Source organism: Cynara cardunculus (assembly GCF_001531365.2).
Source record: "Cynara cardunculus var. scolymus isolate 2C chromosome LG 15, CcrdV1, whole genome shotgun sequence".
Taxonomy (NCBI): domain Eukaryota; kingdom Viridiplantae; phylum Streptophyta; class Magnoliopsida; order Asterales; family Asteraceae; genus Cynara; species Cynara cardunculus.
In genome coordinates, this window is record NC_037542.1 from 4,315,081 (window position 1) to 4,331,251 (window position 16,171).

General features: G+C 35.5%; 2 protein-coding genes across 4 annotated transcripts in view; both read right to left on the minus strand.

Moving 5' to 3' along the window:
* LOC112527865 (1-aminocyclopropane-1-carboxylate oxidase homolog 1-like) overlaps positions 1 to 4,413 on the minus strand; it is a 7,722-nt gene extending 3,309 nt beyond the window's left edge. Inside the window, exon 1 of the mRNA XM_025138705.1 lies at positions 4,195 to 4,413. The gene's annotated coding sequence lies outside the window, so the exon portion shown is untranslated. The remainder of the gene's footprint in view (positions 1 to 4,194) is intronic.
* A 1,188-nt stretch (positions 4,414 to 5,601) lies between these two features.
* Positions 5,602 to 16,171, minus strand: part of LOC112527410 (THO complex subunit 2) — a 32,997-nt gene continuing 22,427 nt past the window's right edge. For all 3 annotated transcript variants that reach the window (XM_025138053.1, XM_025138052.1, XM_025138054.1), the window contains 11 exons: positions 15,776 to 15,879; positions 15,240 to 15,420; positions 14,866 to 15,044; positions 13,445 to 14,051; positions 13,211 to 13,315; positions 11,182 to 11,337; positions 10,974 to 11,054; positions 10,081 to 10,515; positions 7,164 to 8,315; positions 6,460 to 6,758; positions 5,602 to 6,143 (listed from right to left, as the gene is read on the minus strand). In XM_025138053.1, the coding sequence (XP_024993821.1) occupies positions 6,074 to 6,143; positions 6,460 to 6,758; positions 7,164 to 8,315; positions 10,081 to 10,515; positions 10,974 to 11,054; positions 11,182 to 11,337; positions 13,211 to 13,315; positions 13,445 to 14,051; positions 14,866 to 15,044; positions 15,240 to 15,420; positions 15,776 to 15,879 (3,369 nt within the window). In that variant the 3' untranslated portion in view covers positions 5,602 to 6,073. The remainder of the gene's footprint in view (positions 6,144 to 6,459; positions 6,759 to 7,163; positions 8,316 to 10,080; positions 10,516 to 10,973; positions 11,055 to 11,181; positions 11,338 to 13,210; positions 13,316 to 13,444; positions 14,052 to 14,865; positions 15,045 to 15,239; positions 15,421 to 15,775; positions 15,880 to 16,171) is intronic.

Below are 16,171 nucleotides of genomic sequence, written 5' to 3' on the forward strand. Positions count from 1 at the left end.
AAAATGAAAAATTATGATTGGTTGAATGAAGTTTTCACGGTTTTTACAAATTGAATGGTTTTTATTTGAACCCACCCCTATATATATATATATATATATATATATATATATAAAGAGAGAGAGACTTGGGATCATGTGAGACCAATGGTTTTTCGTGAGACCCGTAAGACCAATTCTCAACCCTTGGATTAGATCTATAATATGAAAAATCTAAACATTCATAAACGCCACGAGATTTCTCAATAATTACAAAATTGTCACCGTGCAATTTAGACCGTTAGATCATTAACTTATAAAGTTAATCAATGAACATAAATTGGTCTTACAGGTCTCATGAAAAACCTTTGGTCTCATGTGAACCCAACCCTATATATATATATATATATATATATATACATATGTGTGTGTGTGTATATATATATATATATATAATAGGGTTACTTTGCAAACCACGTTATTTGTACAATCCGTATAAACCTCATTCAACCAATCATAATTTTTTTATTTTGTTCATTTTTTTGTAATTATGAGAGGTTGATTAATCATTTTTATTGTGGAGGGTGTTAATCATGGATATTATCATCTTCATTATTTTAATTTTAGAGAAATACATGAAACAGTTTCATAAAATTTCATTAAGTATTATATGAAACAATTTCATAACCATATATTAAACAACTTCATCAAAAAAAAGTACTATACGAAACAATTTCACAAGATTAAACAATTTAATGAAAAAATTTCATAAGATTAAACAATGAAATCGACGGATGAGGGTGGTTTGTACGGTTTATACAAATTGGGTGATTTGCATTTGATCGCTCATTTCTCTCTCTCTCTCTCTCTCTCTCTCTCTCTCTCTATATATATATATATATATATATATATATAATTTGTTCCTACATTTTTACCTTTCTTAATATCAAATATATGTATATTTACTTTTTTTTAATAAAAATAGATTTTAGTTTAAGATGGAAGAATAATTATTTTTCTCTATATTATATTATGTAGTTCTGGCATTTACATGTTAATATAAAAAATACAATGAAGTTTACCTTAGTTTCTATTTTATGCATTCATGAATTATTTTCTTGAATTAGTATAGCAAACGTTTAATTTTTCTTATTTTGTATCTCATTTTAACTGATAAAGTGGTTTTTAGGGGACGTTTACCAAATGCTTACTCCGGTAAGCGTTTACCAAGTCATATTCCCTTACCGGATGGATATGACAATGACCAAAAATCTTACCTGGTAACAGAGAAAGCAAGAACCGAGAGTCTTACTCGGTAAGTGATGGCGACGACTCTTACGACGGTTAGCGCTTACCGGGTAAATTGTTACATACGATATCGTTTTGGTAGAGTAAAATCTTACCCGGTAAGTAAGCGATATAGTTAAATTTTACCGTTAAGCACTTACCGGGTAAGTGTTTAGGTAAACAGTCCCTTAGTCTATTTCGCATCAGTTGATTTTGATGTAACATTTCCCACTTAATCAAGAATTACAATTTATAACTCGACATCTACTTTATCAATAGTTATAAGCCCAACTAACATCAATTAAGCATAATAGGACCAAATAAAGCCCAATAAATCCATTAAAGCCTAATAAAACCAAATAAAGGCCAATAGATCCATTAAATCCTAATAAGAACCATTGAAACCTAATAGATCCATTAAATTCCAATAAGAACCATTAAAGCCCAATACGACTAAATAAGCCCAATGGATTTAAATAAAGCCCAATACATCCATTAAATTCCAATAGATCCTTTTATGATCATTGGTGACCTATTACTTGTTTGTGAGAAGACATGTACTACATATGTATATGTGGTGTGTATTGGGTTCAACTAAGACCCGTTAAAGCCAAATAAGACCTTTTATAACTTATCAAAGACCAATATAACAATGACATCAGATAATATGTTTGTATATAGGTATGTATTGCATACATGTATGTGTGTATTGGACTCGGTAAGAAAATAATGATCCATTATACGTGCTATGTGGTATATATGTAAATATTTTACATGTATATAAAACCTAAACCATGAAAAATTGTGATAACCGGGTTTATCGGTTATAAAGTTTAGGGTTGTTTCTGAGTATTGGCAGAAAGTTGAGGGGTTATTTTGAAAAGTTCCTTAAAAAATTATTATCATCACCCACCGCCTTATATGTTATATGAGATATTTTGATTATCTCCTGGGATTTTAAAAAGAGAGAAAGAAGAAGCTTCTGTGTGTATTATTGAATTCAAGCAAACAGAAACCAGAGGGAAGAAAGAAAAAGTTGATTTTGGTGATTCTTAATTTGAATTTGTTGCTTATCATCTTCATCTAATTGTGTCTATAAGGTGGGTTTTTATTTTCAATTAGCATTTGATGGTGTTAAAAACATAACAGTATGGTTCTATATGTGGGAAGATTTGAAATTGGTTTTATATGTTATCTTTAGCATAATTATGTTTTGATATGTTAATATCAACTGGTTGGAATAAGGGTGGCATAATCAGGAAAGGTGTATTTTGGATTAAAGGTGATATAATCAGTAAAGATGTATTTTGGAATAAGGTTGGCGTAATCAGGAGATGTGTATTTTGTGATAATGGTGGCATAATCAGTCGAGGTGTATTATGGGATAATGGTGGCATAATCAACTGTATGTTAAAACTGGGATTTTTGATCATGTGAAAAATTGTTATCGCATCTTCATAATGCAATGCGATGATTTTATCGCATCATTGTGATGCGAGAAAGGTGTTTTCGCATCCTTGAGATGCGACAAGTCGGGTTATCGCATCCTATGAATGCGACAAGTTGTATTTGTCTCTTTCATTTGATGCGACAATGGGTATTTATCGCATGTGATAGATGCGAGGATTTGAAGTTGTCTCATCCTTGTGATGCGAGAATTTGTGGTTTTATCTATATGATGCGACAAATTTATGTGTGATGCGATAAATGAGTTAGTTTGTTGTTTGATGTGATAAGTGGGTATTGTCTCATCTATCTGATGCGACAAAAAGATATTTGTGTTGATAAACCACTGTTTATTTGTTATTTATATAAATATTGGTTTATAAAAGTGCTTTGGTTATTTTCACCGTGTAATAGCAATAAAAAGAGGATTTATCACTAGACCTCATGGTCTAACCCTCATCTGTGTTTTAAAATATGCATTACAGGTCGGACACAACCGGAGTAAAAGGGAAAGGGGAAATTATAAAGGGATCATGATTGCTTACATATACGGATTTTTGGAAGATGTGATGATTATTTGTACCTGAATACTTGTTATATTTACAAGTCTTGTACTGAATATTTATGAAAAAATTTGGTAACTACTTTTGTAACGTAGCATTTTATATACATTGAGAACAAATGTGTAAATTTGTATTTCATGATATATGAAATATGTGGTTATATGCAAATGTGTAATAGGATGTTACAAAAATGAAAAAAAAATAAAATAAGACTTTTTTTTTTTAATCCACCGGTAAACCTATCCATTTTAATATTTTAAGAAATTTTTAAAAATTTCTTTTTAAAATTTTCGACAGATTACTGACGGGCATCTGTAGGTTATATTTAAAGCTCAATGTAAACAGGTTTCATGATGAAGGGCAAAAAGTTCAAACATTTTATGCACTTGTTGTTGATAGATAACACATTTAACACACATTTCATGATGAAGGGCAAAAAGTTCAAACATTTTATGYACTTGTYGATAGATAACACATTTAACACACAACACTCTACTGTCTCAAACAAGAATTTACATTAAACTTGATTTGCAACCTGTCCCAAACAAGAATGCAGTCCCAAAAATTATCAAAAAACAGAAATATGCAGAGTCTCAACAGCTGATGTTTGTGAAAGAATGCTTAATAAACAGATGTAAAAGTGCAAACATAAGCAGGTTTCATATTGTTGAATTAATAAACATAATTTCTAGTTACACATTGTTTGATATCAAGAATGTTTTTTTTGCAAAATGCGTAAAATGAAATGGAAACAACTAGCTTTACACACCGGATGCTAATTTAGTAGGAACAAGAATGAACAAGAAGAAACCAGTAGGAACATGTTTAGAACACATACAAGAAGAACCAAAAGATTCCAGCACATGGATAGAGAATGCAAACAGCAAGAAGAGAAAGAGAATTCAGAAAGCAAAATTAAAACCTCAATATCTCAGAGAAATTGCTAGGGTTTTGAAGAAGCTATGGAGAAATCAAAACCTCCAAATTCTGGTTATATGCAGCGATGAAGTCTTCTTACGATTTGTGCAAGGTTTGCTGCAATTGAAGAAATTGTATGTTGACTTTACTGATTTTGTTATGGCACAAGATCATTCATGATGAAGAAGAGGCTGGAAAAGTAGAAAAACAGGGAAAGTGATTTTGACCTTACCCCAAAATGGTTTGGTGGGGAAGGGGTTCATGGAAGTGGAAGAGAAAGAGAAAAAGAGTTTGATTATTTGCTTCTCTATCAATGCATAAAAAGCTTGTACCATATGCTTTGTGACTTGTTTTTAAGAGTTTTTTGAATTTGTTGTATAAAACTATTGTAACTTATGCTTAATAATTTGTATTTAAGACTTTGTTTTAAATGGTTATATATGTAGTATAGATATATATATATATATATATATATATGTGTGTGTGTGTGTGTGTGTGTTTTAAGGTTTTTTTTTTTGTTAACCATAGATGTCTTGTTAAGTATAGATATATGGACCAGTTTAAACATATATCGATTACTTCAACAGGATCTTGAAGAAGAGCCAGACAAATCTGTAATGTCTTTCAAATTGTATATTTGGTTTTTAATTATTACTATAATTTGATATTTCAAATTGTTAATAAAAGAAAATGTATTATTCAAGTATATGGTTGAACTACTTCAAAACAAGTTGATAAACACGTCCAAATACATAATGAAAATTGAGCTCTAACACTATCGTAATCTTTGACCACCTAGGAGGTCAGAGGTTCAAACCTCACCAAATGTGAGGAGGACGTGTGAGTTTATTTGTTACATTTGTTGTATATAAATATTATATACTTCAAAAAAAAACATATCAAAATACTCAATAATTTTTAGATTTTATATATTTTTATTAAATACCGCCACTAATTTTTCATTCTTGGTTTACAATATAGTTTTATGTTATGTTGCATAACACGGGTATTGTGAAACGAGAGAAATCTCTCAAAGACACACACACGATGGGGATTGTCTCTGGTACCCCGACTCTGTTGCCATCACTACTCATACTTGTCGAACTTTTACAGGTTGATTGTCACCATACGCTTGTTATCCGAGTAGTGAATCGGTGATACCGTTTGACGTCATTTTATTGTAATTTAAGGTTGTTCTTTATTCTTTTGAGTTCGATTACACCGTTTGACGTCATTTTATTGTAATTTAAGGTTGTTCTTTATTCTTTTGAGTTCGATTACACCCGAAAGGCTACAAATTGTGAGAATGTGTCTACAATAAATTCGTACGTAGACGGTTAGTTGCTCTGACTAGTTTTTTAGTGGAAAGAAAGACCAACAACAATGCTAAAGGCTTCATCGAGTCCAGAGCTTAATTCATTAAGCATCGTGTTTACTAATGCACTTTAACATCAACTACACCCAAAAACAAGCTGTTACACAAAGTGATCACAATCATAGAGTTTACAACTACCACTCGGAAATTGCGATTCCAACCTATAAATTACGTACCACAAATACGGAGATAGATTTCTTGATACAAATGTACAACCGAACCAAAAAAAAGCTCTAGTTTGCAGAGAAAGCCCACCTCTTATTTCAGACTTTCTACAGTCCGAGTCGAAATATGCAACCTGCTTTAGAATCCAATCCATTACCATAAACAAACAATCAACCTCTAAAAACGAGGATAAACATACAGTTGTTACATGATGGCAGAATCACCAAAATGCAAAACCCGTCACCGGAAGGGAAAAAAGCACGATTACACGTTCATTCGGGTAAAGGGTAGCTCGGAGCTTGCTTCATGGTTTGCAATAGAACTTCTATGTGATACAAAAACTCTATTTCCGGTGCCTCCTCTTTGGTTCGACCCTTTGCCGTTTTTCGTCTTCCCATTCTCTGTCGTACATTCTAAAGAACAGCAGTTAAGGGCATTCAAATGAAATTCAGGTAAATGTGGCGTTCTTTCATTTATTTTTCTTACTAAGGGTGTCCAGGCCAGCTTATGCACAACTCAGACTTATCCCACGAGGCCCTGAATATAACAGCCAATAAAATCCAGAAGACTCGAACCGACAAACTATAGGGAAAAGCTGGCACTCAAGGTTTTACCTGCAGGGTTCTTTGTTGCAAATTTAGAGTGATGGTGAAGTTTGTAGACAATTGTAAAGTAGATGACAATCATTTTAAGTTAAAAAGAATAGTTGAAATTGATATCTAAGGATACGGGTCTGAATCACGACGGGTCATCTTGGTAGCTACGTCTTTTCCATGCATACGAGTAGGTTCTTCCAAGTAAACGGTTCGTGGAAGAACAGCTGCTTTTCGGTCTGCCCTATCTCTGACATCATATGATGGTGTCATGTTTATATTAAGGGGAGGTGCCGGAGCGGCTGGTGAGTACTCACCAGGCTCTGAGGGCAGATGCTCTCTTTTCAGTTTTCGCCTTTTGGAAGCATTAACATCCAGCTCCTCCTTCAAAAGATTAACCTTTTCCCTCTCTCCTTCTCGTTCTCTATCATCCAACTGCATTCAGAAGCTTAAGTTTCATTATCCACACCATAAATAACAATACATTAATTTCATATTAGACAAAAAACCATGCAAACACAGTAAAAATAAAAACCAAACAAACCATAAAATGCCCACGCAAGGTGGGGAGGGGGTTAGGACGTATGCAGATCTTTCCTCTAAAAATCACCTTAAACCCTCTGCTCTCTAAATATTGACCTTTTTAAATGATTCTGCAATTGGGAACTGTAATCAAATTACCTAGCATTCTCCATAAATTGAGCTTTAGTGCATTTTCTACCTTTTTCACTCCTACCGGCAAAATTTTGGCTCAACCATTGTTATGGAAAAGTTTCAAAATAATGGAAACGCCACAAACATAGGGCAGAAAAATCACCGCAACATGCAAATAGGAAATACCTTTGTCGAAAATCCTTCTCGCTCTTCTCGCTTTCTCTCTCGAAATTCTTCTTCTCTTCTTCGCTTTGCATCTTCTTGAGAAACTAACATATTCTCCTCAGACCGTCTACGTTCCCTGTCATCATGTTTTGGAGACAATCGTTGTGAATGTCTAGCTGTTCCAAACCTTCTATCAGCATCTTCGTCTCTTCTATTGGCATTTAAAGATTGGGGAACCACGTGCGGAGGTAGAGGTGGAGGGGGTGGTAAACTTTGCCCACGAAATCGATCATCAACATGGGACTTTTCTGCTGGAATCTCGTTGTGCCGCACTTTATTTCTGTCATCTTTACTTCTTTCATCCTTACCTTTATCAAGAAGCCTATCAGAACCCCTATCAACACCTCTCTCTTGCACTCTATCAACTGAGCGCTCTCTGCTGTATCTTTCTATTGACCTATCTCTTGATTTGTCCATGATATCATCTCCATGGGACTTGTCAGCACGTTCAAATCTTTCTCGGTGCTCCCTATCGTATCTTTCATTGAACTTGTCTTTTGCTTTATCCAATGGCTTATCAGTACCCCGGATTGGCTCATCAGAATTTACTTTGTCAAAATCAACAGGGTGATGTTTCTCAACTGCTCGGGGATCAAGTCGCTCTCTATCCGAAAATCGAACCTCAGGCTCCGAGTCTCTTGAATCATGTTCTCCTTTCCGCCGCTTAATAAACCTGTCCTGTTCTTCAGCTGGACTCATTCTCTTTGTTGGTTTATCGCTAGATTTTGAGACAAAAGCATTATCAGGCCTTGGAGAATGAGATGGTCGAGATGAGGACCGACGTTGCACATCCGTAGCTTCTGTGGAATCATCTTTCACAGAAGTGTTTCTTGATTCAACAAGCTTCGAAACTCCAGTCTCAGCCTTCAACTCATTGCCATGGATGTCCGATGATCTTGTAGATGGTGTGGATCCTTTTGCTGAGACACCATGGCCAACAAGTGCAGAAGAGTCCCCAGCCTGTTTACTGTCAGTATGAAGATCTCTATCACTAGCAGCAGACGCTGACGTTCTCCCAGCAGATTTAGGTTTAATTTCACCCTTCACAAGATCCTGCTTTGGTTGCTTCGATACAGATGCAGCAGGCACCGACCTTTTCACTACAGCTCTCCCCTGTCAAACAAGGCAACACTGATTAAAAGAGATTGGAACATGCAAAGGGATACCGATAGACGATATGCAGGAAATATATAGTTAATAGCATACACTAAAAAAACAAAAGAAAAGGCACATATCAGACAACACATAGGAGGGGATTAAAATTAAAGGAATAAGTTGAAGCGAAATTCCTCAGTTCAATCTTCACACTAAGTATAAAAAGACAATGATATAATATCATTTAAATTTTTTATATAGATATTTTCAGAAATAATTGAAGTAGAAGGTGAGGTTGATCAGGAGTTCAATGTTTTCTAAATTGAGCACACCTGATGGAAGAACACGTGCTCAGACACAAGTAGTTATTTGCTACACCATACATATCATAAAACAAATAAGAAAATTTGAATACCTATTGCATGAAAGCACTAGGACAAGGAGAATACAAGGTAATGAAAGAAAAATGTCGGTAAAATCCGTCTATGATCCCCATTTTATCTGCTTCTTTCCCCACTTATTGGATCGTAGAAAAGAGAGTAAGCTATATTGAGCATCTATATTTGAGCAAAGGCACTCGACCGCAAGTACAGTTCCAACTTGTCAACTAAACCCATACATGACAAGGCATATCGAGGCACTAAGAAAAACCCTAGAAGGCAGAAGCCCAGTGACAGCTGTGAAGAGTTCCCTTACTCCTATACACTAATATCACTTTTTGTCAAATTGGATCCTCGACAAGTAACATCCTATTTGTCTGACACTTGCCAACTGATTAGACTACAAACATGCTGTGTCATGTCCACTAACGGAAGGGCTGAAAGTTGAATAACAATTAAACCACTAAAACACCTTCCATGAAGCACCTGTACATCCTGAATACTGTTAAACCCAAAACCCTAAAATTAAGCCATACACAGAGAGATCACATTGTCAATCCCTTCAGAGATAACATTGTCAAGCACAAATAGTGCCTAAAATTAAGCCATACACAGAGAGATCCTGTAGTTTTTTGATGTAGGCCTATTGCCAAAATAAAACAGGCACAGATAAGCAGTGGAAGGTTATGTCTAGCGATGACCTCTTTTCTCAGAAGATAAAAATGCAAACAAGATGGAGTTGGGCGGAGGGTTCAAGAATAAGGCAACAATCAACTCAACTTGGGAAGTCGTCTTAAGACAACCTCTCTGAAGTAACTTCTCAACATACAGAATTTCAATTTCTATGATACGAAACAAGCAGAGAGCATCACATTAGGTTTTCATAAACTCCAGAGGGATCTGTCTAGGACAGGACAACATTAATTATACTTGATTACTATACCTGCTACAGAATTGAACGACTAAACTTCCAACAGGRAAATGCCGTTATCTAAAGGCTTTATTTACAAAAAGTGATGATAGCTTGTTCAGTAATGGATCATAAAGAATAGCATGATTTAGTAACTAGGCCATATTTATAGTAATAGCATAACAGAGAGTTAATTGGGATATATTACGAGATGAGAAWGCACAGGCTGCTATTCTCATCAATGCTCAACAATGCTAAGACAACAGGTCACGATTCATCTGTAAAGTAAGTGCAGGCTCATGTGGATAGCAAACCACTGTTTGGTAGAAAACTAAAAATTGTATAGGTGTAACACAGCCTAGTACATTATTACACCAAGATGCAATTGGCATAGATTATCACACAACTGAAGAACACAAATTAGTAGGTTTTGAGATGAAAGAGTTCATGCCTGTTGTATCTAAGAACTTATAATAGACAACATAGGTTATACCTCAGAGTCTACAGATGTCTTGGTACCACCTTTTGCAGCATTCTCCTCTAAAATTCTGTTCCCAGAATCATCAATCTGCTTTTGACTACTGGATGCTCCAGATTGTATAGCAGACGGCATGGAAGCATCTGAACCATTACTCAATGAACCACCTTTTACTTTTGCATGCCCTGTGTCATACTTCTGTGTGACACTCTCTGTTCTTTCATGTTTACTTTCAGAAGGTTTTGATCTCGATATAGGCTCTCTGATAGAAGTCCCAGAATCATGATGCTGGCCTGAAGAAGCAGTTCTACCACTTGCAACTTCACTAGGAGGCATATTAAGCCCAGTACTTGTCACTGGAGCAACATATACTGATTTTGAAGCTATTGATGGTGCAGGCTTCAAATCAAGATACCCCATTCCAAATTCTTCTTCCGTAACCCATGAAGGCTGTAGAGCATGAAGCTACATCAGTATGTGGATATAACGCAGATCTGTATCGCTAACAATGTATACACCATCATACCACCACTAAGCACTAACACCCCCCCCCCCTTCCAAAATAAGAACATTTATCACGGACATATTTACACACATACACATAATTGCCAAGACTTGATTCCTAAAGCATACTGGGAACTGGGAAGTATCTATAAGAATATAATGGAAGGATAGAGTTACCATTGATCTTGTATATATAACCAATCTTTTTTTTCTAATCATTAAAATAGGTGATGGAATTGTACAAATATAACTAAATTTTAACCTATTGTATGGATCAGATAATATGCACCATGAATTGAACCAAGTCATGGGACTCATTTCGACAATGCTGTGTATACCCATATAAACGGAAAAGCAGAAAGCACTTAATGTTAAAAAAAGCAAACAAATTTGTATAACATCACCTTTCGAGCAGCCAAGGCTGCAGCAACACCAGTAGCCAACACCTTTAAATCTTCTCTTTCATCACTCTTAAGTTTAGCTACCTGACAGTGGTGTGGCAGGATAAGAGAAAAGAAAACGAAATAACATAAAATAAATAGTTAACATGAGTACAGTATTAACCAGCTAGAGCAGATCAATCTAAGATGCAACAAGTAAACTAGTTTTTACCCTTTTCTCAAGGTTGATCCCACTTTTTCTAGTAACAGGAAAAACATTTGAAACTTTTGTAAGCAAAATAAGAGCATTCCGAATTTCCATGTACTCCGTAGATTCCAGGCACTGGATCAGTAATCTTGTGATCCTTTGACTCCATTTCCAGTGTACCTTTCAGCAGTAAATGGATACATTAGATATTACAATCATGGGAAAAGTTTTGATCATGAATATGAAACTTAACATCAATGAATATAGCATAAAATTACACATTTTCGTTGTGGCAACAAACCAAACATAGCATAGGTTCAGCTGAAAGTTACAGAACAGATTCAGCTGAAAGTTACAGGAGATAAACAGCATTGCAGAATGGGCATTTAAGTAGTCACAAGCACCTCGGTTAATGTATCACAATGGACACAAAACATGTAAATAACTGTTCTTAAATTGTCATCCTGATGGTGAAACCATGTTTGGGGACTCCACAAACACTGAGATGGAAAAGCTCCTCCCTTTAAAATTCAAAAATTGTCTTGCTCTGAATCTAAGGCCTTAGTCTCCATGAATGAATTGACAACCAATAATTCAGATTGTTCATAGTCGTGCACAGATCTGAAGGAAGCACGAAAGCAGCTAAATGTCAGCCAAAGGTCTGTAAACTGATTTGCGCCTAGAAATAGTGTTTTTCCACATTATGTCTTTCTATGGGATCGCAGGTTTATTTATCAGCTACTATTTAGGCAACTTCAAAACATGTAAAAAGGTGCTCCATAAAAAACGACAATGAATGCAACTTGAAAGAGAAACTGAAAATTTCTCTTATATTATGTTATGAGGATCTTATGATAGGATTACAGCAAGTGGTTGAAGTAGCATGGGTTTAGGATTAAATAAGACTAAAACACCATGAGTGTTAATTGCAAGATAAGGACTTGAGATTCAGCTGTTTACTGGTATGGACCAATTATGTTATGTTTCCATGTAAAAAACACATAATGTGAAATGGTAAAAGTACATGTTTATGATCTAACCATTCAAAAATATACTGAATCATTAAAAACCACATTGAACCATTCACCAATACAATAAATCATTCATTGTCTAAAAAAGAACATGCATATACAACCATTCAAATATTACTTCATTCATGTTTAACAAACAAACCAAAGAAAACTCTATAATCCATGTAATAGTAAAGACGTAATTAATTTAAGGTTTTTAATGAGTTCAGTTACTTTGAAAAACTATATAAAAAATTATGAAATAAAGGTTTGAACCCTTGTCACCTAAAAAACGCTTCTTACCAGTTACTCTATCTATAAATCACCAATTCGCATTAAAAATTATATCTTACTACATACAGTACGAAAGGATTAATTGAAGTGTGAGATCGGCCCAAGACTAGAGTGAGCAACTAGCTGCTGCAGGATTGGATATCTTGACCGGTTCGACCAAAATGGCCGGTTTTGCATTACAATCCATCGACCGAGCCAAGTTGTCTTGGTCTGAAGTTTCCCAAACCAACCGCCATAAATACTATAACCAACCCAGGCAAACAAATTAAATTGCTTCTACAGTGTGCGCCTCTACTTAAGATGGTTTGCTCACCTCCAACAAAGACCTTCGGAAGCAACAGTTAGATGAGGGGGCTCAAACCAAGAGAACAATGATAGATAGAGCTAGACATAGACATGGGCAAAAAGTGGTGGGAAATCAGAAAAATTCCAAAGAGGCATTAGACCAGAGTACTAGAACATGTTATTCATGTGGGGGTCAGCAGCTCCAAGAGGGTTCACTGCTTATGGTTTATGTTAGGTTCATTATTAGCATAACCAACGAGTTAAAGATAAAAGCACGGTAGCTGTTCTTTTTTGAGTGTATGAAGTCCAGGAATCAGTGTCAACTTCAAGTGCTAAAGATAAATAAAACAAGTGCCAATAAATCCTGCATTCTCCAAATTTCAATTGATCCAACTTTAGTCTAGCAAAATAAACTTTCATCATTCATAACATAATTAAATATAAGCTCTTGACTGCCAACTCACCTTAATGAATTGGCTATATGTGACACGCTGGCTGTTTGGGTATCTATAATATACAGCAAATCCAGGCATGTTTCCGCACTCACGTTCATATATGGATTCATCACTCTGTACAAAGGGGGGATATCAAAAAGGCAGTTAGGCAGGTAGCATTCTATTACGAGAAGTTGTAGAAGTTACAGTAAGGCAGGACTTTTGGTATCCATAGGAGCCAAGAGAGCATATACTCATAACTACCTTCCAATAATAGGCCGTCTTGAGTGTCTCAAACAGAAATCTACCAAGCCGACCAACCTCATACTCAGTGCAACAGCATATCATTGGTTGTAATGTTTTACATATTAGAACGTCAATATGGTTGACTGTGTTGAAAAAGGGTGTGCCCAGGGAATGAAGGGTATGCACAAACATTGCACAATATACTGCATCTGGCATGCTGAACGTACATCGTGGAAATATACAACGCTGAAGGAACTCCATGTTGATCTTTAATGTATCAGGACAGGAACTCAACCATTTATCTTTTTCACGAGCCAAACGTCTACGAACAGAGGCAACATTTTCTTCATGCTTCTGGAGTTCACCACTTAGCCTATCTAAAGATTCTTGTATTCTTTCCTTGTCTTTCTTCCGTTTAGTGATTGCTGAATTAGAATTGTCAGAAAGCTCTTCCAAAGCTTTAAGAGCAGCATGCAGTTTGGTTATCTCAGACTCGTAACGATTTCTAGGAACATATAGATCATAGAGTGTTAAACCCCAAAAGGTAGCATATAGATCAGGAGAGAGGCTGTTCCAAGCTTTTGAAGGCAACACTGTTCTAACCGTATCCAGAAGATCTGACCACCTGCCACAAAAGATGGGACTATTAAAGCAGAAAAAGGAAGCAAAACTAGACATAGATATAAAAAGCGGTTAGACTTATGAAACGCCATCATGGTTAGATTGAGCTACCCAGAAAAGAGCAAACCCGATTGAATGATAGTTCTTCATTCCTATTGCCAATAACTATCCAACTTAAAACTTAGCACAAGCCTGAAAGGTTATTATCTAGCATGCTGAGAGAGATGCTAGCCATTGATAATTATGCTCAAGGGTAAATAAAGAGGCATTACTATTTTCATCTCTTAAAGGGTAAAATTAAGTTTTTAATAGGCCCTACATAAGAGTTGATTAGTCACAAGGCCACGTAGATGCCAGTTCCTTCCAGTTCGTGTTCGTGTGCTTGCTTATGGAGGAAAGAAAAATGACCTCAAATAAAGAACCACATTTTCTGCTGCACAAATATCAAAGATAGCATATTTACGAGATTTTTACAAAATCATGGCTTAAAATATTTGGATAAATTTGCAACTGGCAGCTTGCTCCAAAGATTAGATTAATTCCATGAGTAAATGTTATGAATTTATTAAGAGAAAACTGAAGCTCTATTTTCTGAGTGTCTTACAAGGAGGATGACACCCTCAATAGTTCATGTAGCAAAGGACAATAAAGCAAGAAATTCAGGAACAGTGTAATGGTGTTTGCAACTTTAGTACAGTGTTGAGATCTGATGTTCAGTATGTAATAGAGAGTAGTTAATCTCAACCTTCCATCTTACTACAAGTTACAACGACATCAATCATAAGCAAATAAGAAACCGAAAGTGTCAGAAACATTACATTATCGGTTTCCGGGAGGGACCAAGATCAAGTATAAGTTTTCCAGAGGCATCTGTGAGTTCACTCTCCTTTCCTGCAGCTGAGTTAATTATCTCATCACAATCTAAAGGCCAAACAACATCAGATGTACTCTGACATCTGAAGAGCCTCATCACAGGCCGATAAATTAAGAATGCAACCTACATAACAAAAGAAAAAAAACAGCATTAAGAGAATGGTTGTATTGCATATCGAAGCATCTAATACAGAAAAATACAAAAAGTCACTGTCAGTTAATAACAGAAACACACATAAAAAGAGTACAATAGGCAGCAGTAGCTTAACCATAACAAATAAAAGAAAGCTACAGTTATAGAGAAAAGCAAAAAAGAAACCTCAGGTTCAAGGTGGTACAAGTGTATCAGATCATGAAGATCCGGAACTAGCTGAGCATAAGACGTTATTGGTGTCATTGCACCACATAAGAATTCGACATATTGCAGAAGTGATCCATGGCATCTATCCAGCTGTTCACAAACCATCTTAATGTGAGGAGAGTCAGCTTCGATGACAACCCTGGACAGCAGACATATATATATGATTACTTACAGAACATGTAACATTAGTTTATGGTAGACATAAAATATGTACATCCAGATTCTAATGGCATCCAACTAAATATCCATACATGGACTCAGTATCTTCCCCTCTTTCTATTTTTTAAACAACAGAAGTCCAAGTAAATGAAGAAAGAATAGACAATTTAAATAAAAAATTAAAAATAGGGCAATCGTAAAGTGAGTCTTAGACCTAAAAAGTCAACTGCTCTAAAATCCAACAAATAAAGCAAATAAACATCCCTAGCCACTTCCCATCTGACAAGGAAAACTTCATCTCAGGTAAACAGCTATGAATAACAAAATAGACTCACACAGAACGATGCTGAGCAATAAGTAGCAAAAGTGGAATTGCCAACTTCGGATCATCCTTTGGAAGCAATGAATCCCGTAGCCTGTTGGTGGATTTGATTAAAGCCTGCACAAAATTTCAACTTCAATATTTCACAGGCAACAACAATAAAGAAAATCAAAATGCACATGTTTCTGAATTCTAAATGTATTCTTATACTCTAAACCTACAACTGATTCCCCCTCAAACTGAGGTTTATATGTTGTACAACCCTAGCTTGGAATTGAATTCATCAGAGCTGGTTTGCAAAATTCCTTAGTTAGAGTACATGCATCCGAGTAGGAATGTATCTCAGTTGTATGATTCTGTTCTTCACTTTCTCGGAAATGAGATCTTTATCAATCTCGACATGTTTTGT